We start from the raw sequence: 16580 nt of genomic DNA on the forward strand, positions 1-16580 counted from the left end.
CCCCGCCCCCACATAAAGTGTCACAACCCAGTGACTGAGTTGCCCCGCCCTGGTGAACACCTAGGGCTCTGCTCCTCCTAAGTAACAGGCACAAACAGTCCAAAATATGGCTCAAGAAGAACTCAAAGCCCCAGAGCCGATAACTCTAAATGAAAAAGAAATAGCGAATCTCTCAGATGCACAGTTCAAAATACTGGTGATCAGGATGCTCACAGAACTGGTTGATTTTAGTTACAAATTAGAGGAACATATGAAGGCTAAACTAATTGAAATGAAGGGAAATGCACAGAAAACCAACAGTGATGGAAAGGAAACTGGGACTCAAATCAAGGGAGTAGACCAGAAGGAAGGAAGAAATGACCAAACAGAAAAGTATGAAGTAACAAGAATTCAAAAAAATGAGGAGAGGCTTAGGAACCTCCTGGACATCTTTAAACATTCCAACATCTGAATTATAGAGGTACCAGAGGGGGAAAAGAAACAGCTACTAGTGGAAAACTTATTTGAACAAATAATAAAGGAGAACTTCCCCAAACTGGCTAAGGAAATAGACTTCCAGGAAATCCAGGAAGCTCAGAGAGTCTCAAAGAAGTTGGACCCAAGAAGGAACACACCAAGGCACATCATAATTACATTAGCCAAGATTAAAATGAAGGAGAGAATCCTAGAAGCAGCAAGAGATAAGGAGACAGTTACCTACAAAGGACTTCCCATCAGACTGTCAGTGGATTTCTCAAAAGAGACCTTACAGGCAAGAAGGGGCTGGAAAGAAGTATTCCAAGTCATGAAATCCAAAGACCTACATCCAAGATTGCTCTATCCAGCAAAACTTTCATTTAAAATGGAAGGACAGGTAAAGGACAGATAAATTCAAGGAGTTGATCATCACCAAGCCCTTATTATATGAAATGTTAAAGGGACTTATCTAAGAAAAAGAAGATAAAAAATATGAACAGTGAAAGGACAGCAAACTCACAGTTATTAACAACCACATTTAAAACAAAAGCAAACTAAGAGGACAGCTAGATCAGGAGCAGAACCATAGAAATGGAGATCACATGGAGGGTTAGCAACAGGGGAGTGGGAGGAGGAGAAGGGGGGAGAAGAGACAGAAAGTAAGTAGCATAGATGGTAGGTAGAAAATAGATAGGGGGTAGGGCAAGAATAGTAGGGGAAATATAGAATCTAAAGAACTTGAGATATGTGGTCATAAACTAAAGGGGGGGAATGGTGGGGGAGGGGGTATGCAGGGTGGAGGGGACTGAAGGGGGGGAATAGAACAACTGTAATGGTATAATCAATAAAATATATTTTAAAAAAGAAATGGAAAAGCCAAATAATTTGTATGCACAACCCATGGACTTGAACTAAGGGGAGGAATTGCTGGAGGGAAGTAGGGTACTGGGTGGAAGAGGACAAGGGGGGAAAAATTGGGACAACTGTAATAGCATAATAAAATATATTTAAAAAAGAACATAAGTGGGAAATATGAAGACTCTATATTTAAATAAATTGAATTCATAATTTAAACCCTTGCCTCAAAGAAATTCCAGTCCCAAATGGTTTCCTTCTTTCAAATATGTAAGAAATAAAAAACATCAGTCTTACAAAAAGTCTTACAGATAATGGAGGATAACTAAAGAAGGCCTACCTCATTTGACAATGCTAAACTCAAAAGCTATTATATAAAAATCAAAGCTCTTATAGAAGAGAAAATTACAGGCTAATATTCCTCATATACATAGATGCAAAAAATCCAGTGAAATATTAGCAAATCTGTTTCAGCAATATATAAAAAAATGGTGTATCAGACTAAGTGGGATTTATCCAAATAACACAAAGTTAATTCAAAGTTTAAAAAACAATCAAGGTACTTTTTCACATTAACAAGAAAGAAAGGAAAAAATTTGTATGATGAAATCTCAATAGATTCAGAAATAAACTTGACAAAATTCAACATTCATCCACAAAAGATTAGTATTAGAGTCAAATAACATCATATACTTGAAAGTGTTTAATAAACTGAAAGATGCTATATAAATGAAAAGCATTTTTATTGTCATCCCCCTACTGGATGTCCTTTATTTCTTCTTCTTGTCTGATTGCAGTGGCTAGGACTTCCAGTGCTTTATTGAATAAGAATGGTGAAAGTGGACGTACCTGTCTTATTCCCAATTTTAAGGGAATAAAAAAAGCTTTTAGTTTTGCCCATTGAGTATGATGTTGCCTATAGGTTTGTCACATATATGGCCTTTATTACACTGAGGTAGTTTCCCTTTATTCTTTCTTTGCTGAGAAATTTTTTATCATAAATCGGTGCTGAATTTTATCAGATGTTTTTTTGTATCTATTGATATGATCATGCGATTTTTACTCTTCATTTTGTTTATGTGGTATATCACATTTATTGATATTGTACTAAACTTGCATCCCTGGAATAAATGCCACTTGATCATAGTGTATGATTTTTTTAAATGTATTGCTGGATCGATCTGGTTTGCTAATATTTTGTTGAGGATTTTAACATCTGTGTTTGTTAGGGATATTGACCTATAATTTTCTTTCTTTGTAGTGTCTTTATCTGGTTTTAGAATTAGGGTAATGCTGGCCATGTAAAATGAGCTTGGAAGTCTTCCCTGTTCTTGAATTTTTTGGAATAGCTTGAAAAGGATAGGTGTTCTTCTTTGAATATTTAGTAAAATTTACATATGAAGTAATCCGGTCCAGGACTTTTGTTTTTTGGGAGTTTTTTTATTACTACTTCAGTTTTATTATTAGTAATCTGTCTATTCAGATCTTCTGAGTCTTTCTGATTCAGTTTTGGAACACTGTGTTTCTAGGAATTTATCCATTTTCTCCAGATTATCTAGTTTGCTAGCATATAATTATTCACAATATTTTCTTTTTTAAAAAAATTGTATTTATTTATCTTTAGAGGGGAAGGGAAGGAGAGAGGGAGAGAAATATCAATGTATGGTTGCCTCTGGTATGTCCCCTGCCGGGAACTTGGCCTGCAACCCAGGCATGTGCCCTGACTGGGAATCGAACAGCGATCGTCTGGTTCGTAGGCCCGCATTCAATCCACTGAGCTACACCAGCCAGGGCCTGTTCACAATATTTTCTTACAAATTTCTGTATTTCTTTGGTGTCAGTTGTTACTTCTCCTCTTTCATTTCTGATTTTTTATTTATTTGGGTCCTCTCTTTTATTTTCTTGATGAGTCCAGTTAAAGGTTTGTCAATCTTCTTTATCTTTTCAAAGAACAAGTTTTAATTTCATTGATCTTTTGTATTTTTTAGACCTATTTTGTTTATTTCTGCTCTGATTTTTATTATTACCCTATTTAAACTCACTTTGGGTTTTGTTTATTGTTCTTTTACTAGTTCCTTTAAGTGTACAGTTAGATTGCTTATTTGATATTTTTCTCGTTTCTTGAGGTAGGCCTGCAACGCTATGAATTTCCCTCTTAGGACTGGTTTTCCTGTGTCCTGTAGATTTTGGGTTGTTGTGTTCTCATTTTCATTTGTTTCAAAGTATCTTTTGATTTCTTTTCTGATCTCATTGTTAATTCATTCATTGTTTAGTAAGATGTTATTTGGCTTCCATGTCTTTGTGTGTTTTTCTTTTTTTCCCCCTCATGATTAATTTCTAGTTTGATACCATTGTGGTCAGAGAAGATACTTGATATGATTTCAGTCTTCTTAAATGTACTGAGACTTGTTTTGTGGCCTAACATGTGGTCTATCCTAGAAAATGTTCCATGTGCACTTAAAAAGAATGTATATTCTGCTGCTTCAGGATGAAATGCTTTGAAGATATCAATTAAATCCATCTGATCTAGTGTGTCATGTAAGGACACTCTTGCGTTGTTGATTTTCTGTCTGGAAGATCTATCCATTGATGTCAATGAGGTGTTAAAACCTCCTACTATAACTACTTACTGTTGTTCTCTCCCTTTATGTTCATCAAGATTTGCTTTATACATTTAGGTGCTCCTGTGTTGGGCGTACAAATATTTACAAGGGGTATGTCCTCTTGTTGGATTGCTCTCTTTGTTGTCACATGATGTCCTTTGCATCTTACCATAGACTTTGTTCCAAAGTCCATTTTGGACAATACACTTTTCAACTATTTAATAACTACCCTCAGAACGGGACTCAATGTGATGCATAGCAGACTATGATAGAATAATAAAATAATGACAACCACACAGTATAAATTGCCACTGTTAGAATAATGAAATAATGACAACCACACAGTATACATCGCCACTGATAGAATAATAAAATAATGACAACCACACAGTATACATTGCCACTGATAGAATAATAAAATAATGACAACCACACAGTATACATTGCCATTGCTACACCAGCCAGGGCCTGTTCACAATATTATTTTTATTATTTGAGGGCTTACTGAATACTGGGCCTTGAGTTAGGTGCACTTCATGCACTATTGTATTTTATCTTCACAGCAACACTGAGGAGTGCACTAATATTTTCTCTACCTTATAGATGAAAGAATTAGGATTAGAGAAAAAGTACCTTGCCCAAGGTCTCACCTATAACTCATGGCAGAGTCAAGAATCCAGCTAAGGCCTACTTGAGCTTCAGCTTTTAAACCCTACCGTGCCCTTCCTTTTATAGTTTTATCTGGGAAAGGTCCCAGATACAGTTGGCTTCTGCTGTCCTGTGCTTCCAGGAAGGCACAAGCCTGGTCTCCTGTTCCCTTTTTCTGCATTCTGAGCACTGTGCTAATACTACATAAATAGGGAAAAAAGAACCTCTTTAAATGTACTTTGTTGATTTTTTAAATTCTCAGCCAGTATTTTAAATTATAAAAATAATGCATGCCCTGGCTGGTGTGGCTCAGTGGATTGAGTGCTGGCCTAGAAACCAAAGGGTCACTGGTTTGATTCCCTGTCTAGGGCACATGCCTGGGTTGCAGGCTAAGTCCCCAGTTGGAGGCCCGTGAAAGGCAACCACACACTGATGTTTCTCTCCCTCTCTTTCTCCCTCCCTCACCTTCTCTAAAAATAAATAAATAAAATCTTTTAAAAATAAAATAAAAAAGTAATGCACATTCACATTAAAAAACTAAAACCATGAGAATGAGTATAAAGTAAACAGTATTGTTCCCCTTCCCTACAATTCTCCAATCACATTTTTTGGACCAAATCGTTGTCAACAGATTTTCTATATTCTCTCAGAAATTTTGTATGTATATACAAATACACATACACTCATATTTTTTCTTTTAATTTACTTATTTTTAAAAATTGTAATTACAGTTGACACACAATATTATATTAGTTTCAGGTATACAACATAGTAATTAGACATTTACATAACTTAAAAAAAGATCACCCCAGTAAATCTGGTATCCATCTGATACCATACAAAGTTATTCATACACACATATTCTTTTTTTATTTAAAATTTTTGAATTACAGTTTACATTCATTATTACTTTGTATTAGTATTACTTTGTATTAGTTTCACAGGTACAGCATAGTGGTTAGCAAATCATATACTTGACAAAGTGTTTCTCCTGATATTTCCAGCACTCAACTGCCACTATACATAGTTATTACAATATTATTGACTATATTTCCTATTCTGTACTTTACATCCCCATGACTGTTTTGTAACTACAAATCTATACTTCCCAATCCCCCTCTGTTCTCTGTAGCTATGAATCTGTTTCTGTTTTGTTTGTTCATTTATATTGTTCTTTAGATTTTACATATAACTGAAATCATGTGGTATTTGTCTTTCTCTGACTGACTTATTTCACTTAACATATAATACCCTCTAGGTCTACCCATGCTGTTGCAAATGGTAAGACTGTTCCTTTTAGTGGCTGAGTATTATTCCACTGTATTCATGTACCACAACTTTTTTATCCACTCATCTGTTGATAGGCACTTGGGTTGCTTCCATAGCTTGGCTGTCTAAACAACACTGCCATGACATAGGGGTGCATATATTCTTCCAAATTAGTGTTTTGAATTCTTTTGGATATATTCCCAGAAGTGGAATTGCTGGGTCATAGGGTAGTTTCATTTTAGTTAACTGAGGAAATTCCTTACTGTTTTTTACAGTGGCTATACCAATCTGCATTCCCACCAACAATGCACGAGGGTTCTCTTTTCTCCACATCCTCACCAACACTTGCTGTTAGTTGATTTATTGGTGATAACCATTCTGACAGGCATACCCACATATTTTAAAAATATTTTTTTAATTTATTTTCAGGCAGAGGGGAAGGGAAGGAGAGAGGGAGAGAAATATCAATGTGTGATTGCCTCTCATGTGTCCCCCACTGGGAACTGGCCTGCAACCCAGGCATGTGCCCTGACCGGGAATTGAACCACGATTGTGTGGTTTGCAGGCCCGCGCGCAATCCACTGAGCTACACCAGCCAGGGTATACCCACATATTTTTAAAGTAAGCAGATGGGTCATCTATTTCTGTCACTTTTTAAAAAATTTAATAATGCACCTGGGAGAGCTTTCCATAATAATACATGCAAGTTTATGTCATTCTTTTAATAAGATACATAATATCCTATTCTATATCATAATTTATTTAACTAGACTTTTACTGATAATTATTTGAGCCTTTACATTTAAAAATATTACAAATAATGATGCAGCAAGCAATTATGTGTATACATCTATGCATGTGTATAAATATTCCCATAGGAAAAATTCAAGAAGGTAGAATTATTGAATTGAGGGGTATTTGCATTTAAGAGTTTGGTAGGTATTGAAATAACGGTATAAAAAGTTTGCACCAAAAAAAAAAGTTTGCACCAGTTGGCACTTCCAAAACAGTGTATGATGGTGTCTTTTACCCTTCATCAAGTGTTTCAAAATTTAGAGATCCATTTCAATTGTACTTATTGAGTACCTTCTGTGTGTTTTAGACACCACACTAGGCTTGGGGATTTCAAATGCAGTCTGTGTAGTTAGAGGAAGATTTGTTGGTAAATTACTGCCCCTTTGGGACTAAGAGCTTTTACCCTTTTAGAAACAGGAAACTGCAAGCTGGTGAGGTATTTAGTTTCAATTTAGCTTAATGGAAACCTGTTAGTGAGTTTTAAAATAAGGACCAAGACAACTAAAATGGTAAACAAAGTCCCCTGGGCCCCAGGCAAGAGGATGTAGCGGCTGTGGGTTTACATGCTTCGAAGAGCCCCTCTTTCCAGGAACAGTCATGTCTCAACATTGAACTCTCTGGGGGAGATGTGATCTGTTGAAAGGTTTAGTCATCCATATGGCAGGTGCTTCCTAGTAGGGACAGGGCAACATAGATGTTGTGTGGCTGAGGGCAGATCAAGTCTATAAGAGAGGGAATAGGATGCTGCCAACTACCTTGTATTGGGCATAAACTCTGGCCAGCCACCACTCTATGAACTTCATGTGCATCGAGTCATTTAAATCCTGCTAACAAGTCCATGGTTGCCTGAGACCGTATTGTTATGATGCCCATTTTAAAGGTAAGAATACTGAGATTCAGAGAAGACAAGTAACTTACCTAGAGTCATAGAACTAACAGAGTGGAATCTCCAACCCAGGTGTAGTTGACTTTGAAGCCCATATTAGGGCTTCATGGGTACATCTGATCTCATACTTTAAAAAAAGTTGTGTGTGTGTGTTTGTGTATGTACGTATATGTGTGTGTGTAATCATATCTTCATAATTAGGAACAGCTTAAGAATTTTTATCTCCTTATCCCTAAAACATGCTCAGAGACAAATGGATTTTTTATATTATTCTATGGGTCATATACCAAAACAGCTCTAAGTGCAGGTGAAGGTATTGAAATAACGCTATAAAAAGTTTGCACCAGTTGGCACCTATTGGGCAATAGGTGGCAATAAAAATTACCTGTTACACTGACCAGAAATTTTATTTTTATAGCACCCTCCAAACAACTGTGGGAGGAAAAGAGTCAGAGACAAGATGGATGTTGTGTTAGGTAGCTTGCGATTCTCATGGCTGATGGGGAGCCTTTGGAGGCTTTAAATCAGGAGAGTGGCATGATCAGATTTGCTTTAGAAAGGCCACTTACAGGTAGTGATGAGTTTGGAGTCAAATCCTGGTTATTATTGGGTCAGTTACCTGATCTCTCTGTGCCTCAGTTTCCTCCTCTGTAAAATGTGAATAATGATAGCACTTGACCTATAGGATGTTTATGAAGATTAAATGAGGTAATTAAAAAAGATAAATTACTTAGTAAGTGACTGGTCCAGAATAAGTACTCAATAGCTGAAAATGATAATGACATAATTATTGGAGTAGAAAGAAATTGGAACCAGGGAAATCAAATGTAGTTAAGCAAGAGATACTAAGGACCCGAATTAAGAGGGTCCTTAGAACTATAACTGGAGAGGATAGTTAGGAAAGGTATCAAAGGCTTTGTTAGGCTTTGAAATATGACTAATGGGAGGGTGAGGAAAAGGCAGGTGTCTTTGATAGCTCTCAATTTCTAACCTGGGTGACTGAATGGATGGTGGTGCACTGAGTGAGATAGGAAGCACTAGGGGAAAAAAGGAAGTTTGGGGTGGAAAAAATATAATGATTGAGGTGGAAAAAGAACGTCATGAGGTCATTTTTAAGATATTGGGTTTGAATACTCTGTCACCAGTTTAAATGTGAGATTCTGGGCGGTCTAAGCTATAGAAATAGATCTGAGCTTCATCGTAAGGTAGAAGATGAAGCTATGGGTGGGACTATTTTACACACTCCCCAAGGGAGGAGTATGTAGAATACTGTGGAGGAGGAGAAGAAAACTATGGAGTCATATATTTCTGGAGGGGTCAAGGATATTGAAAGGAACTATCGAAGAGGTTGGTGGTATGGAAATGAAATTGGAGAAGAAATTTCAGCCCCGGTTGGTGTGGCTCAGTGGACTGAGTGTGGGCCTGTGAGCCAAAAGGTCAGTGGTTTGATTCCCATTCGGGGCACGTGCCTGAGTTGTGGGCCAGGTCCCCAGTTGGGAGCATGCTGGGGGCAACCAACTGATGTATCTCTCCGCACATTGACGTTTTGTTCCCTTTCTCTCTCCCTAAAAATAAATAAATAAAATCCTAAAAAAAAGTTTCAAGAAGGAGCGAGTGAGCCCTCAGGAATGTTAGGTCCCATAAGAGAACTGAGAGGTGACCACTACACAGCTGTGTTATTACCAGTTGCTGCCCTTAGGATGCTCACACTAAAATCTGTAATAATAAGAACAGAAATATGCTCTACTGTGAAGGAGTTCTGGCTGGAACATCTGTTATCCCATTGATACCTGGGTTACTTTGACTGTCGTGGTGGTTGGGGAGATAGGGGAGATTCCTCTTCCTGCATCACTCTTTGGTCAAACAGAATAACCTCTCCAAGACAAGAGGATCTTCTTTGCTAAATAGTATAAGAATGGTAGACCTCCCTTGCTAGAATCTCCAAGTTGCCTCCTATGTGTACTGCAGTATTATGTTTCTTTTTGTAATACCGCCCCTGTTTTCCGGTAAAAACTTAGAGACAACAGAGTGTCTATTTGACCAGTTCTTGTGGTGGTGATGGAAGGTGGTACAGAGCTTTGCTCAAAGTGAGAAGAGGAAGAATGGAGGGAGGGAGGGAGGAGAAAGGTGATAATGTGTCAGACTTAGAGGAAGGACTAGCAGAGGCTAATTGGGTGGGGTTTTGTTAATCATAGACAGTGGAAACAGGTTGGGGGAAGGGGAAGATGGTGTTCCTTCAAAGGAGGAATGGTCAAAACAAAAGTGTAAAGGTGGGAAAGCACAAGCCAAACTCAGGAAATGCCATTAGCCTCACTGAGCTGTACCTCAAAGTCTCAGCACATGAAGGGAGGGAGAGCAGGCTGGAATGGAGACTATGGCCAGATGGTAGAGTTCCGGGGGCCAGGGCAGGGAGTTTGGGCTTTCTCTTCTGTGGTTTGACGGATTCTGGCTGGAATCATCAAAAGCTTTTCAGGAATTCAGGCTTGTGTGTCTCAGGCTTCTCCTTCTGGAAGACCAAGGGCCCATAGTGGCAGCCTGACATTCAATCTCCTTTGCCATGGTTGGGAATTCAGGGCTGTAGCTGATTTCATTGGCCTGTTTTGCATTTATTATAGTGTGGCTTTTATAGTGTGTTAATTGAAATATTTCCAACTGCCAAAAACAATTACACTCAAATTGCCTTGTCAGTTCTTTTATTGCCAGATAAATGTTTTACAGACATTTATGGGGGCAGTGGTAACTGGATCTCATTTTCTATTTAAGGCTGGCAGTTTGGGTTGGGATTGGCCCTCCAATACTCTGATGTGGGCCAGAAAGCTGTTGGGCATTGTGGCGCTTCCATCTCATTACCTTAGGGATCAGAGGCCCTTTAAAGAGAAGCAGCTTTCTGGCTCATGCGGCTTAGCCTCAGGAAGGGTTCTCATCACTGGAAACCTTGGTAACCTGACAGAAATTTGAATCCTGCTGCCTGACCTGCCAGCAACAATCCCAGCTCAAGCAGAGACACCCTCTACTCTCCCCCTGGAGTCCCTTTTCTCCTCCCCCAACTTCACCCCACCCACTGCCAAAACCTTTCCCATAGACCCTATCTTGTAAGGGCTGTGAGAGCCCACCTAGTTGAACTCCCTTGCTTTGCATTTGGGAGACTGAGGCCCAGAGACTTCCCAAAGATCACACAGGTTGTAGTCAGCAAGAACTGGGAGCAGAGGTCTCTTTCCCATGTGCCATGCTGACACCAACATGTGCCCTTTGGCTTCTCTGCTGCCTTGTCCCCTCCTCCAGTGCTCCAGGCTGGCTTTTTCCAAGAGCATCTCCCTCATCTTTCTAGCCTTCACTGATCTTCCTCTTGTTTGATCATCTGGAACACCTGTTGTTCTGTAAAGCTACTGCAGGGTTTTCTTTTGTTTGGTGGAAATTTTACTGTCTCTGTCACTGTTCTCATCTAGACTTCCCACATGCTGTGTTCTCCTGAAAAGCCCTTCTGAAAAACATTTTCTCCACCTAGACAACCCTACTTGTCCTTTGATAGCCGGCTAAGAAATTGCCGCCTCCGGAACCCTTTCTTGTGCACCTCAGGTTGGGTAGGCGCCTCCATGCTTTTCTACAGCACCCTGTGCATACATATCTCTATTGCTGACCCACAGCAGGCTTTCAAAGACACATACGCTGAAGGAGTGAGTGAGTGAGCAAGTGAGTAAGTGACAAACACTGATCATACTCTTCTGTCCTCTGTGGACCCTGAACAAAGTAGGATAGGGACATCATCTCTCTCTGTCTTTGTACCGCTGCTTAGGTTAGCACCTGACACATAAATAATAGGTGCTCAATAAATGTTTATCAGGTAGAATCAAGCATGCTGCTCTTAGGAACACAAAATGGAGCATGTTAGAACTAGAAGGTCATCATATCCAGTCCCATGCATTTTACTGACAAGGAAGCTGAGGCTCAGAGGGGAAAACCATTTTTCCCATGGTCATGACTACTAACGAGTTTGATTCATTCATTTTTTTTCAACAAATATTTTTGAACACCTACTATATTATGAGACAGCAGTGTACAAAACAAAGTGCCTGCTTGTAAAGAACTTACATTCATTTTAAACAAGTAATTAGGAATATAATCTGCCCTTTAAAATTCTCTTAATGCCCCATACAGAGCTGAGCATTTAAAATAAGCTGTTTAAAAAATGTTTGTTGAACTAGTTGCAAATAAGACATGTCCACTGCTACACTGCCTGGTTGCTCTCCATGGGTCAGTCCCACTGATGGTGGCCTGGGGGTTGCCTCAGACACAGGACCTCCTTGGCTGGGCTAAGAATCACATGTTGCCCCAGTTGGTATGACTCAGTTGGGGCATTATCCTATAAACCAAAGGGTCACAGGTTTGCTCCCCAGTCAGGCACATGCCTTGGTTGTGGGTTCAGTGCCCATTTGGGGCACTTATGAGAAGCAAGGTCCCTGGACAGAAGCCTCTCTGTGGTACTGTCTCTGATATCCTCATGGAGATTCGCTTATGACTTACCTTCTGTCCCTGTTCTTTCAGAGCATCCCTGTGGGCAGAGGAGCCAGGAAGAGAGTAAGTGCTGAAACTACCACCATCTCTCAGCAAGAAGCTAATAACACTTTTTCTCTTAAAATTATTAGCTATATATTTTTCAGAAAATTCAAGTGAGCAAAAAGAATATTAAAATCGCCCTTAAACCTACTACCCCTAGAAACCTCTTAGTTAATATGGAATATTATATCATCCCTGGTGCTTTTATGCATACTATAAAAATTACATGTATTTATTTTTAGTGGAATTTCAAACTGAATGTTATTTTATAATCTCCTTTTTACATGATATATTTAGAGTACTTTTCATTACCAATAAATATTGCTGTAGCCTCATTAATCATTAGTGCATGGTATTTTACCATATGTTCCTTAAGGCCATCCCATAATCAGTTCAGCCATGCCCTATTGTTAGACAGTTAGAGATTTCTTCTTTTTCACTATTTTTCACAATCAAGCCTCCAACAAACTTTCATGCATTTAAATCCTTAGGCATATCTGTGGTTATTTCTTTAATATAAATGTGCACATAGATATCTGAGTCAAAGAGGATACATACTTATTAGGCTTTTGACAGATATTTCCAAATTGCTCTTCAGAAAAGTAGTGCTGATTTTTGAGTGCTTATTTTCTCACAACCTCACCAACACTGGATATTAGTTTTGCTCGTTTGGTTTTATTTTCATTCATTGTTGTTTTAGTTTTTACCAATTTTATAGTGAAAAACTGCATTGTTTTATTTTGTACATCTTTAATTGCTTGTGATGGTGAGTATTTTTTTCTATGCCATGGGCCACACTGGCAAGGTGTTTAACTGTCTATTAGGCAAAGGAAAAACTTTTTCTGATTTTTTTGCTCCAAGGATCTGTTGGGACTGTGAGTCTTAAAGTTGCCAAGTACTTTTCAGTACTTATTGCTGTAAGAGTAAACTCAGGGTGGCAAATTGGAAGGTAAAATATGAATTCAAGTTGAAGTAGCATGAAGAATAGCTAGGTGTCCTTTCATACTGCATAAAGCCCTGTCTTTGACAGCTGATCCTGGCCATCAGCTTCTGGGCTGTGTGAGAAGCACTAGGGAGAAGCCAGTCCTTTTTGTCCACTGTTGGGCCAAAGGCCTACCACAATGTTAAGGCCAGACCCCCAGGGCTAAGGCCCGACCCCCAGGGCTGAGGTGGCCATGATCTTTCAGGCAATGAGAACTCTGGCCTGACCAGTTCCTCTGGACTCTTTCATGAGTGATTTCTTATATGTTTTGTATTCTGTGTATCATGATAGAGCTTGGCTTCTGAGTTTTCTGAGTGAAGGGGCTTCCTGCAGTGTTCTCACTTATCCAAGCAGATCAGGCACCCCTGATCCTCACATGAAGTTTTTGTCCAGGATGAAGATTCAGGGACTGAAGTGGGAGAAGGGGCAGATGAATGGGCCCAGTCTAAAGCCACGGTCAGACCCCCTGACCAGCTGGAGCTGACTGATGCGGTGAGTTAGCAGTATCCTATTCTTGCTCCTTCTACCTCCTCCAGCCTCAGAATGTGTTCTTCCATAATACTGATACAGCTTGCAAGAACCTGGGTATCATATGTCTGCTGACACTCTGGGTGGGGGGGCTCCTCCCAAGCCTCAGAGTGGGATGGGGGAACTCCGTGTATGACCCTCTTAGTATTTCTTTTCCTTAGGAGCTAAAAGAGGAATTCACCCGAATTCTGACAGCCAACAACCCACATGCACCCCAGAACATCGTCAGGTACAGCTTTAAAGTAAGTCATCCCTGCTTGTCATTTGCTATGTGACCTAAATAAGTGCCAAATGCCAACCTTTTCTAGATTTCTGTGGTCCTCCTATATGTAACAGGGGGATTGGGCATTTGGTGTCTCTAAGGATCTATCCAGCCCTGGCATCCACTAAGTACAAGACCTGCCCTGTTGTGGTGACTGTGTGTAACCTGAGGTAAAAGAGGTGAGCCAGGATCCCTTGGCATAGATGTAGGTGCCAGTATAGGTAAATCAAAGTTGGAAGCAGAGGTATTTAAAAATATATCTTTAATGAGAACTTTAAAAAAGCTTTATTCCATTTTCCCCCTCTTTTTTAAATTGGCATGCAGTGAAAATTTCAGGCTAACTGAGGATTTGGTGAGTTATGTTTCTGTTAACAGATAGGCTGTCTTAGGTCCTAGAGAGTTAAGACAGGCTACATTCTGACTCCAGCCCTTTTGAGGACCTCTGGTCTGACTCAGCCCTTTCTCTTCTTAGGAAGGCACATATAAGCTTATTGGTTTTGTGAACCAATTGGCAGTTCACTACAGCCAGGATGGGAACCTGATCCCCAAAGATTCGGATGAAGGTCGGCGGCAGCACTACCGTGATGAGTTAGTGGCAGGTAGGCCTGTGGGCCAGCTCGAGGCTGCAGTCTGCTCCCCTTTCTCTGGTTACTCTAGGGAGTTGCAGAGTATCTACTTATGTAAAATCCAACAGCTGGCTGTCACAGAGAGATCTGGAAGCTAGCCCATGAGGCTCAGGCCAAGAACCCTGGGGTGGGGGCATGCCTAAAAGTCAGGAACCCAAAAGCCCTGCCCTGCCAGGGCATGGAGAAGTGAGCCTGGACTTTGAGCTCATCAGCAATTTCCTACCAAGGTTCACAGGAGTCTGCCAAGTTGGTGTTTTCAGAAACAGAAATCCTTGAAGAAGAAGAAGAACCCAAGGAAGCAGAAACAGAAGCTGAAGCTGGAAGTCAAACGAATATACCTACAGCAGTGGTACAGTGTAGTACTGCTCTCCAGCCTGCCTGCCCCCTCTCTCCAGCTGTAGATGGCAGGCTGAGAGTGGGGGGAAGGGGGCTTGAGGGCTGACTCATTGTGGATGGGGCTCAAAGTGAGAAGTTAGAGGCTTCGGGTACCAGTGCCTCTGGCATCATTGCTTTCTCCCACTGCCATCTTATTCCAAGATATGCCTTTCCCCTACACTCCCAGTTCCCCACTACATTTTCCTCATGGCTGAGTCCTGGTCCTGTGGGTCTTTTTCTCCCCACCAGGCAGCTGAAAAAGTGACTGAAGAACTGATGACTCCTAAGCAGCCCAAGGAGCGAAAGCTCACCAACCAGTTCAACTTCAGTGAGAGAGCCTCACAGACCTTCAACAACCCTCTCCGGGTAGAGCAGCCCCTGCACCGGCCCTTTCGTCTCCCAACTCTGCACTGTGTGTGGGAGGGAAGAAGCAGGCCTGACCCCAGCCCCAGCAGCCCTGAGCCTGGCTGGGTGACAGGGTAGATGCCATGGTTACTCTGTCCATGGAGAGCTGGGAGCATGTATTCAGGTCCCTGTGCGCCATCCAGGCAGGAGTTCAGAGGGAGTAACATGAAACTTGAGACAATGAAACTTGAATTGGTGTTGAAGAGGAGGTCAGGATCTGGGGAAGAGACAAGAGGCCAGAATATGCCGGGGAGGTGGGGCTAAGAGCTAGTTTGACCAAAGGTGATAGTCTCTGTGATAGACTATCTGGAAAAGGCTGGAATAGTTCCCTGGCTTCACATAAGTATGAAGGACCCTGAGTACCAGGTAGAAAGAACCTTTCAGGATTTCAGGTGAGAGACTCACATGTCTAAGACCGTATTCTACACAAACAAATCTGTGAATGGATGGCAAAGGTCTACAGGGTGGGTTTTTGACAGCTCTTTATCACCTTCTGCAGTCCCTATGTTAACTTTTGGTAATCTGAGTGATACACAGTCAGGAGGGGGTACATTTTCCTGAAGCCAGAAACCCCAGTATGAGAGAGAAGACTTCTCAGGGTGAGGGATATTAATTAGCCCAATGGCCTGTCAGAGGCTGACCTCTGGGTCCTGTGTCTAGAGGCTGGCCAATCAGCCTAGAGACTGATTGATTTCCTGCAGATCTGTCCAGCTCCACCCCATCCCCCATGGATTTTTTTCTTGGTTGAAACTGGCACAATCAGGCTTCACGACCTCCTCTCTCTAGCTTAGGCTTTTTCTGAAGGAGGCTTGGATGGAAAATGTAGGCTTTCACTGCATCATTTGATAATTTTACTGCCCTGGCTCTGGCCCTGGTCCTCTTTACTTCCCCAGTTCTGTGTTCCACCCCCAACCCCTCAGCTCCAACAGAAATTCTTCAGCAATAGGTATACTGTTGGGTTCAGTGAGACAGAGCTAAGGGCTTTCTGTAGGTTGCCTGTTGTCATTATTCTCTAGGACCGAGAATGCCAGATGGAGCCTCCTCCCAGGACAAACTTTTCAGCCACAGCCAATCAGGTGAGCCAGTCTAAAAACCATCAGCTACCCCTACCCCATTCCTCCTTGCCCGACTTGGCAACAGGGGAGACTGATGTGGTCAAAGAGGCCTCTGACAGTCTGCTTTGCTCATCCATTCACCTCCCTACTCCTTGTTCAGGCTCTGAACAGCAGGCATGTGAGACACTAGGTTCCACCCAGTGAGCTCTGGATCAGCCACATACCCCTGCCCTCAGGGCAAGGCTGATCAAGGGAGAGAGAGGTGTGACTTCTGGCAGGGG

The 16580-nt window shown here is 41.0% G+C and overlaps 1 protein-coding gene across 2 annotated transcripts in view; it reads left to right on the forward strand.

Annotated features, from left to right (window-relative positions):
* DNAI1 (dynein axonemal intermediate chain 1) overlaps window positions 1–16580 on the forward strand; it is a 60777-nt gene that overhangs the window by 12446 nt on the left and 31751 nt on the right. For both annotated transcript variants that reach the window (XM_037036035.1, XM_037036036.1), the window contains 7 exons: window positions 12055–12087; window positions 13442–13540; window positions 13738–13818; window positions 14311–14437; window positions 14692–14813; window positions 15089–15205; window positions 16261–16320. In XM_037036035.1, the coding sequence (XP_036891930.1) occupies window positions 12055–12087; window positions 13442–13540; window positions 13738–13818; window positions 14311–14437; window positions 14692–14813; window positions 15089–15205; window positions 16261–16320 (639 nt within the window). The remainder of the gene's footprint in view (window positions 1–12054; window positions 12088–13441; window positions 13541–13737; window positions 13819–14310; window positions 14438–14691; window positions 14814–15088; window positions 15206–16260; window positions 16321–16580) is intronic.

Source organism: Sturnira hondurensis, unplaced genomic scaffold (genome assembly GCF_014824575.4).
Source record: "Sturnira hondurensis isolate 20B ecotype Veracruz unplaced genomic scaffold, ASM1482457v3 Scaffold0022566, whole genome shotgun sequence".
Taxonomy (NCBI): domain Eukaryota; kingdom Metazoa; phylum Chordata; class Mammalia; order Chiroptera; family Phyllostomidae; genus Sturnira; species Sturnira hondurensis.